Source organism: Alligator sinensis, unplaced genomic scaffold (genome assembly GCF_000455745.1).
Source record: "Alligator sinensis unplaced genomic scaffold, ASM45574v1 scaffold1801_1, whole genome shotgun sequence".
NCBI lineage: Eukaryota > Metazoa > Chordata > Crocodylia > Alligatoridae > Alligator > Alligator sinensis.
In genome coordinates this window covers 698,685-706,906 of record NW_005842608.1, presented here as the reverse complement: position 1 = coordinate 706,906, position 8,222 = coordinate 698,685, and the positions used below count along the sequence as shown (strand labels likewise).

Genomic DNA, 8,222 nt, shown 5'->3' with positions numbered 1-8,222 from the left:
GCGGGCGGACAGCCCGGCCGCTGGCGCCCAGGTAGGCGCCGCTCTCCGCGACGTCGCCCTGGTTTCGCCTCGTGCCCCGGGGTTGCAGCGTGTGTCCTTCGCCTTTTGTGGGATCGAAAAATGTAGATCTAAGCAATGACCCCCCCAGCGCTTTGACCCTCGACGTGATGCTTTCTGCTCGCAGGGGACGGAGCAAGATGTCCAGAGGATAATAAGAGCCGTGAACGAATGCCTGGCGGCTCTTCCTCGGCAGCAGCTGCAAAGAGTGAGCCGCGTCGGTATTTCGGGACAAATGCACGGGGTCGTGTTCTGGAAAAGAAATCAAGGTAACTCCCACCTACCCTTCGGCAGACTTGCTTCACAGATTGTAGCGTTGAAGAGAAGCGGCAGCGGTCGTGGGAGGTGGATCTTAATGTGGGAGATTATTATTATTACATTTTTAGCACTGGGCTGATCTGGAGAAAGTTGTCACGTGTTCACCTTGACTTTCTATAAAGTGCAGTGATCAGGAGATCCTCTGAAACACGCGTGCCCTGTGAATTGGCACAGTCCGGCCTGTCCGGCCGCCTCTTCCACTGGACTGTGCTCTCTGGTGAATGACTGTCATCGGTCATTGTGAATCTTTAGGAGAAGCAGTCCCAGTGAAGTCAACTGCGGTCAACGCACGAAGAAAGGTTGCATTTTTGGAGACGAAGAGTCGTCCGTCCCCCTACCCTGTGTCCGTTGCCAGCCAGTATGGGCTTCCTGATGACTTGCAATGCTTTTTTTTATGTAGTTCCTTCCCCTTCGGAGACGTTTTTAACTAGCTGTCCAGTGAGTTGTCTGGATACTTTCCAGTAATTCCTCTTTTCTTGTTGTATGCGCGCCATGAAAAGTTCGACGGAGGTGGCTGCCTGTGTGGAAGTGAGCGTAGCATTAACCATAATACTCTGCGCAGCGCTGCGGTTTTACCAAAGCTTCCAGTGTGAAAGGACAATACAAGAAACCGTGAAATTTTACATAAGATTATTTAAATCAGTGTTAGATTTAAACCTTCCCCCCCCACTCTCCCAATATTAAACAAACTTGTTTTCTGGTAAGGCAGAGATGACTGCAACATCATATTTTTGTGAGCGTTTCGGCAGTGACTAATGTCATCCGTAGGATTCGGGTGGGGATAAGTCATTAGAAACCAAATTGGTCCCAGTGACTGAGTCATATGGGTCTTGATCCTGCCTACGCTCTTGTGCGTGTGTAACTGTGTGCGTAGGTGAGCTGGCTGGGGGTCTTTCGATCGTAAACTCTGCACAGAGCAATCGTGGAATAGATTTCTTTTTTCTGGAGCCCCGATACCCCATTTCAGAATCTGTTTCCACGTCTTTATTCCTTCTGTAACTCATGAGACTCGCTTACAGGCAATTAAGCAGATATTAACTAATGTTATTAAGTTGCTGAGGTGAAGTAGAGATTCCTTTTAAGTTATAGCACTATTTCCAGAAAGTACTGGTCACTGCCTGCCAGATGTTGTCCAGATCTTAATTGCTCTAAGAGATGGTGAACTATTCATTACTGGCTGTGATTTGGTTTTTAAATACTAAAGCCATCACCAAGGACTATATGCAAAGGCTGATGGACTGCAGGGTCTGTTGCTTGCTTTCTTGTTCTCCCAAGGGCTGCATAACGACTCCGCAAGTCCATCATATGCCTACGTTTTTGTGTGGTGGTCATTAATATTTCATTTCATAAAGCCACGTGTCACTTCTTGTTTTGTTTTTTAGTTCTTGTACTCAACAAAGTGAAGGGGAGTGTTTGCTCTCAAATCAGCTTAAGTGGCCTAAGTGAAGCCCCACACACCCTGGGTTGCAAATTGCATTTTTAATGGCATCCTTTAAGGTTAGCCTTGTGGTTAATAATATTCCTTAGAACCCATTTTAAAACTAGAAAAATAAACAGATTAGAAATTGGAGTTGAAAAAGATTGCAAAGAAGATTTACTTTGCCTGCTTTGTGTATTACTGCACCTTTCAGCTTTTGTGCGAGGCTGCTTTGCAAGAGTTGTGCAGAGTTCCTGTTCAGACTAGTGAAGACCACAGTCAGCGTAGAAATGATCCCTTATCAATGCTTTGCCACCTTAGCCTCCTCCCGTGGTGTTTAGCTTCTGGGTGTCAGATCCTCACCCCTGCTCTGGTTCTTTTATGCTGCATCACAGGACGGCAGTAGTGTCACGGGGCTCTCAAGGCCTTACCCTAAGCTGTGGCCTTCTGGCCCCAGCATGGTCACAACACGGGTCTGTTCCTAATTCCTAACCAAACGAATGCATTCTGCATAGCATTCTTTTTAGTTCAGAAAAGGGTGACCAGCATTAGGGGAGGGTATTCGAGCTGGAAAGTCTGAAAGTTCGGTGTGACTACAGTCACTGCTTGCCTACGTGACGTGCGTAACATGGGTTCCCCAACCACCTTGGCTCATGGGAAACTAGACTGAGCAAGTGATACACGCAGGCAATGCCCTACGTTGCTGTCCCCATCAAACTAGAAAGCAGAATTCCCTGCAGCTGTGAGCAGTGGTGTGGGGTCTGAACCTGTTGCCTGTGAGCCACTGGGGAGAGACTGCTGGTGCATAATTTATTCCTTTGGTAATGGGGATGGAAAGGGACCTGGCAAGTGAGTAATCTGCAGGGCTTCTCAACCACTGCTTATTCCAGGTTGCAGCTGGACGGAGAGTGGAACAGGTTCTACCTGGGAGCCTGCAGCAGTCAGTCACCTGGTTACATGGCAGGACAGCCGGTGCAGCTGCAGCTTCCTCTCTTCGCTTCCTCAACCCCAGTCACACATCAGCTTGGCCACAGGATTCGGGTGTGCCACCATCTTCTGGTATTTAAAAAACAAGTACGGCGCTGTTCATTCAAGTTCCTGTATTGAGCTGTTTCATTAGCTGTTTTTTGGCCGGCGCTCAAGTGACAATCCTGTTCGTGCAGAAAGTTACTGCCAGTTCAGGGTTGGCCACTGTCTTTCGACCTAGGTGTCGTAATGCATTGTCTGGAGGAGACATGAGAGAGGAACCAGCCCTCCACTTAATGTTAATTAAATGGCCCAAGATTGTATTCAATACTTCCATTTGAAACAGACTGCACGACTGTGAGAGACCGGATTCTTCTCATAAACATCATCACAAAGCGCTTAATACCTGACCAGAAAAGTTTGCTTTTCTTAACAAAAGCCACATCAGACAATACAGTTCTACCACAGTAGTTATGCCTTGGGCAGAGTGGCTTTGCATGTTTAGCACAGTATCTAATAAGTGAAGGGTTGGTTTCAGCTGGGTGCTAAGAGAATGAGCCCTAAATTAGCCCTGGTATCTGTGAGAGATGCACAGCATTCCAGCAAGCCTCCGCTGGGGTCCAACATAACTTGGCATCAGCTGCTACTTGGGATGCAAGCCACAAAACCTCTGTGTTAGATTTTGAAACTGTTTCAGCTGCAGAAAGTTGTTATCTCTCTCAAAGCGCCAACACCATCCTGAGCAAGGAAGTCCTGTTATGAGAGAGGAGCGAAAGATGGGTTGTGTTGACTTCTTCCAGAAGTTTGGGTAGAGAATATTTGAAGCCTGCCTGGATCTTTTCAGTGCCCGAGCCGTTTTGATTCTTTCCTTATGTAAAAGATGCCCTTGCTAAAGGAACAGAACTGAATTTTACTAACATTTAAGAAGCATTTAAGAGTCACTTCTCATTGGGTTCTACCTAATACATTTAACCTCCCCGACAAAGATAAAGGCAGGCATAATACTCAAAGCAGGTTACATTATTATTATTATTATTATTATTATTATTCTGTAAGGATGTCAAGAAGTTCTATTGGAAAGTAACAATTCACCCTAGAGCATTAGCAGTTTTTCTTCAATGAGCAATTGTTTTCCTCGGCCACTCACTGTTTAAATCCTTCTTTCCTGGACAAGTTCAAGTAGCCTAATGGGAATGTTCAGCAAAAATGTAATTGCATCATTAGTGACCACACGGGTGTTAACAAAACAGCTGCCGTGGTGAAGATGGCTGCTAGAGCTGGTTAATTTTTTTTGCTTTCCTGAGTCTTTCAGCGAAAAATGGGTGTTAAACAAACAACATCAATTCAATTTACAGAAGTCAGATTTTGGTGAAATGTTTCAGTTGCCAAAGCCAATTTCCATTTTTTGCATCCAGGCTCCCGGAAAAGGTGAAAACTTTTGGAGAAGAGTTTTGACAAGCACCTTCCTGCCATCAGCAGAAACTTTTCGTGGGCACCTGTTTTTGCTATGTGTTTAATTGTTCCAATAATTTAGCTTTCTGGAACTACACAGGTTTCTTTTACTGTTACCAGGTTTGTTTTAACTGTTCGCTACAAATGGAAATGATTGGCAGTTGAATGTACAACAAAACAATGGCGACTTTCTTTCTTTTGTGAAACAGCCCTGACTTTCTGAAGTCCTACGATGCGGCTGGTACCATCCATGACTACGTGGTTGCAATGCTGTGTGACCTGGAGAAGCCGCTGATGTCTGTCCAGAATGCTGCCAGCTGGGGATATTTCAGTTCCAGAAGTAAAAGCTGGAACACTGAGATGTAAGTAACAGGGTCCTCGGTGGACTGCATTTATTGTGCGGACCAGGTGGTGTGAACACATCTCTAGGACATACCTATGAACGTGCTGCAGGTGTGTGGTGATTGAAAGCTGCTCCCATGTGACGGTTGTTTTGTCTGTGCTGAATGAATCTTTGGGTGTCAGTCCAGTTTGTCAGGGGTAAAGGCCAACATCGCGGGAGTCTTGTCTCTGCTAGTACCTGCTGGCTTGGGCATCCTGATAAACACTGAAGAGAAGGTCTGGTCAAGAGGCTCAGCCAAGAGGCCACAGACCCAGACCTGCCCCCTTGCTCACTAGGATCATCTTTGTAGGGCTGGGACGAGTTTTGTTGGTGCAGCAGAGTGCTTAGCCTGCCCCGATGCTACCAGTGCTTTACCTGCACAGTGGGTCAAGAGAGAATTTCACTCGAGTTCCTTCAGCTGAGCATTTGCACAAGCATAAAAACCCACTCACCATGTCAGTTAAAGGGTGCTGGACATCTCGCTTGAGAAATTGGTTCTGTTCTCTCCTTTTAATGGCTTCCTCTTTCAGGGGGTGGAGGTCCAGGGCCCTGTACAATGCAGGGGTCAGCTTGGGCCAGGACTCCAGTGCACAAAGATCTCTGTCAGTAAAGGTAAACCACATTCTCGCCTGCTGAAAGGTTGATGGATACGTGTATTTGGCATTGAGCGTTCACTAACTTGATATAGTAGTTGTAGAAAAGTAACCTAGACACATCTTGCAGTTTGTTTGCTTATGGAGCCTGTCCAAGCTAATTTGTCCAAGGTTGGTTTTAACCTGATAACCCCTGCACAAGAGTGGCTAGAAGTTGGCATTCTTTGGCACTTGAAAATTGGTTGCATATCTGTTTTTGGGATTGCTCTTTCCAGCATTGCTTAACTGTAGGAGGTATGTGTTGCTGTTGAGCCCCTGGTAGGTCAAATAAAATGAAATAGTCGGTGAGTGCACTAACTCTCCTCATCTGTTCAGTTCAAAGTCAGGTGAGTTTTTAACCAGTATTGCCCCTGGAACTGGAGGGCTGAATTTATCCAAGGCACAACAGGGAACAGATGGTCACACCAACTTGTGACTGTGTGAGGGTGGTCATGTAGCCAGGCAGCATGATCTTAATGGTAACTAATCTACCTGCATGTTGGTTTGCTTGCAGCTTGAGAGAGTCCGGTTTTCCCATTCACTTGCTTCCTGAAGTGGGTGACCCTGGCGACGTTGCCGGAAGGATGTCCCGTGGCTGGCATGGAATTCCAAAGGGAGCAGAAGTGGGACTGGCCCTGGGAGATTTCCAGTGCTCTGTGTACTCCTGTCTGGCCGAGAGGAGTGATGCAGGTAGCTTCCTGCAGCTGGACCGTCACAACTAAGACTTGCTGATAGAGTAGGCTGCCACTGGCTAGGCCATGGAAGGACGGATTTAAAATGTTACTGTTCATAAGATAACAGTCTTTTGCCCAACCATGATTTCGCTGTCTGCTTGCGAATTTTATGCTCATCTGGTTATGTTACTTTTTCCATTCAGGGTAGCCTGCTAAAAAAAGGAAATCTCTTCTTTCTTGTCCTAGTTCTCAACATCAGCACCTCTGCTCAGCTCACCGTCTCCATGCCTTGGGGGTTCCAGCCTGCAGAGACACCTGATTCTTCATCAAGCGTTGCTTATTTCCCTTATTTTGATGGCCACTATCTGGCTGTGGCAGCCTCGCTGAACGGGGGCAATGTGCTGGCGACGTTTGTGAATATGCTGGGCCAGTGGATGGCAGAGTTGGGTAAAGGATTCTGAGGACCTTCAAAACTTACCTGGTAGCAAGTTATTGGGGGCTGTGTCGATCCAAGAAGCTATGCTCTGTTGTGGGATGCTGTGAGCAGCAGTGATGTAACACTCCATTAATTCTACCCGGAGCAATTTCCTGCAACTCTTAGGGCTTGTGCTAGGGATGACATGACTGGAACCTGCATTCAGATTGCGTCTGGGTTTTGTTTTCCAATGAGCAAGAGCAAAAGGTTTCTCTGCGGCTTCCATTTCAGAAGGAAGAACTTTCAAAGGAAAAATTACAAGTCAATAAACTTGAAGTTGGTAGCTCATTTGCATGGCTAGAGTCTAGAAAGGATTTGATTATATTAATTGCCTTGGTGGAAGTTTTCACAGTGCTTTAAATACTTAATGGACTTGAGCATCACATAAGACAATCATGTCATTTCTCCAGAGTACTTTAAAATCTGTTTTTGTGGCTCCTTTGATAGACTCTCGGTGGGTCGTCTCAGTGCCTTCTAGAATCTGTTATCCAACCACCATGTGAAAAGAGTGCTGCGCTCTGTTTTGCTGGCTGCATAACTGGGGAAGGGGAGGTTCTGTTTTGCTGGCTGCATAACTGGGGAAGGGAAGAGGTGTCTGTGCTGATTGCCCCGTTAAGAAAAGATTGCTAGCTGGTTAGTGTCCAAACAGGCAAACTGCTTCACTGTTGGTGCTTAGATTAAGCCAACCCAGTAGCAAAGAGGAGGAAATGCATCTGTTTGCCAGAAATGTCTGTGTTGGTACTCAGAAGAGACTTGGTGAATCACCACAGGTGGCTGGAGAGTGACCTTTAAGGAGATTTCTTTAGGGACAGGAGGAATCAAATGCAGAACAAGAACAGTGTCAGGCCTTTTGTACTGCTGGGCATCCAGGGCCTTTTGCCTGCTCCGCTTTGGACCCGTGCAGACTCAGAGATGCACATTACTAAGATGCCGCTTTCTTTTTGCAGGGCTTGAAGTTCTGGAGTCCACGCTCTACACACGAACAATCAAAGCAGCCTTGGCCCAAAGGGACACCGGACTCTCAATTTGCCCCACTGTGTTTGGGGAAAGGCATGTACCGGAGCAGCTGGCTTCGGTGACGGGCATCGCCGCCTCTGACCTCTCTCTAGGTCACGTGACCAGAGGTCTGTGCCGCGGGATCGTTCAAAACCTGCGTTCCATGTTGCCAGCGGAGTGCCTGAGGGAGGCAGGAGTGAAGAGGATCCTGGGAAGCGGGAGCGCCCTCTCCAGAAACGAAGTCCTGAGGCAGGAGGTAGAGGGAGCGTTCCCGTTTCCCGTGGTCTACGGGAAGGACGTGGACGCGGCAGTTGGCGCGGCCCTGGTGATGCTGCACAGAAGATGAAGGCATGGCTCGAGCAGCCTGGCCGGCTTTTGTCTACTGGACGTGGATTTTCTTTGCTGCTCACTGTTGCTGGAGGGGCCTTTGATCTGCCCTCCCTCCCTCTCCTCTCCTCCTGGGGAAAAGCTGCCTGCTTTCATATCCCTTTCTGCTTCTGACTGTACCCTCCATTCCCTTACACTGGCATTCCCAATTGTGCAATGAGGGCTAATTACCACATGAAATGTGAATGGAAAGTGCCCATTAATTTTGCTTCAGATTCCTCATCAGTGGTATTTTCCTTGAATGGGTGAGGGAAACCAGCGTCTGTTCACCACTGTCTGTTGGCTTTGTTTTGCAAAGTGATTAAGATTTTTTTTAATCGACTCTTTCCATGTGCAGTGGCACCCCCATCTTGTGTGGTGCCTCTTTAATAAAGATCAAATCATCACTTGCTGTGTCTCCTGCAGTGGATGTTCTCTTTGTGAAAGGGCCAAGCATGGTTTTGATGTCAGCATGGACCTGTGATGT

At 47.1% G+C, this 8,222-nt stretch overlaps 1 protein-coding gene across 1 annotated transcript; it reads left to right on the top strand.

The window, feature by feature from the left end:
* The first annotated feature begins 6 nt into the window (after positions 1–6).
* SHPK (sedoheptulokinase) lies at positions 7–8,145 on the top strand. The gene is made up of 7 exons (XM_014524406.2): positions 7–31; positions 185–326; positions 2,683–2,866; positions 4,420–4,572; positions 5,739–5,914; positions 6,145–6,345; positions 7,321–8,145. The coding sequence occupies exons 2-7, from the start codon at positions 293–295 to the stop codon at positions 7,713–7,715; spliced, it is 1,143 nt and encodes a 380-aa protein (XP_014379892.2). The 5' UTR covers positions 7–31; positions 185–292; the 3' UTR covers positions 7,716–8,145.
* The last annotated feature ends 77 nt before the right edge of the window (positions 8,146–8,222 follow it).

Coding starts and splice junctions, on each gene's coding strand:
- SHPK (XM_014524406.2), top strand. CDS start 293: ATGCACGGGGTCGTGTTCTGGAAAAGAAATCAAG. Junction 327..2,682: donor GTTCTGGAAAAGAAATCAAG/GTAACTCCCACC, acceptor TGCTTATTCCAG/GTTGCAGCTGGACGGAGAGT. Junction 6,346..7,320: donor CCAGTGGATGGCAGAGTTGG/GTAAAGGATTCT, acceptor TTCTTTTTGCAG/GGCTTGAAGTTCTGGAGTCC.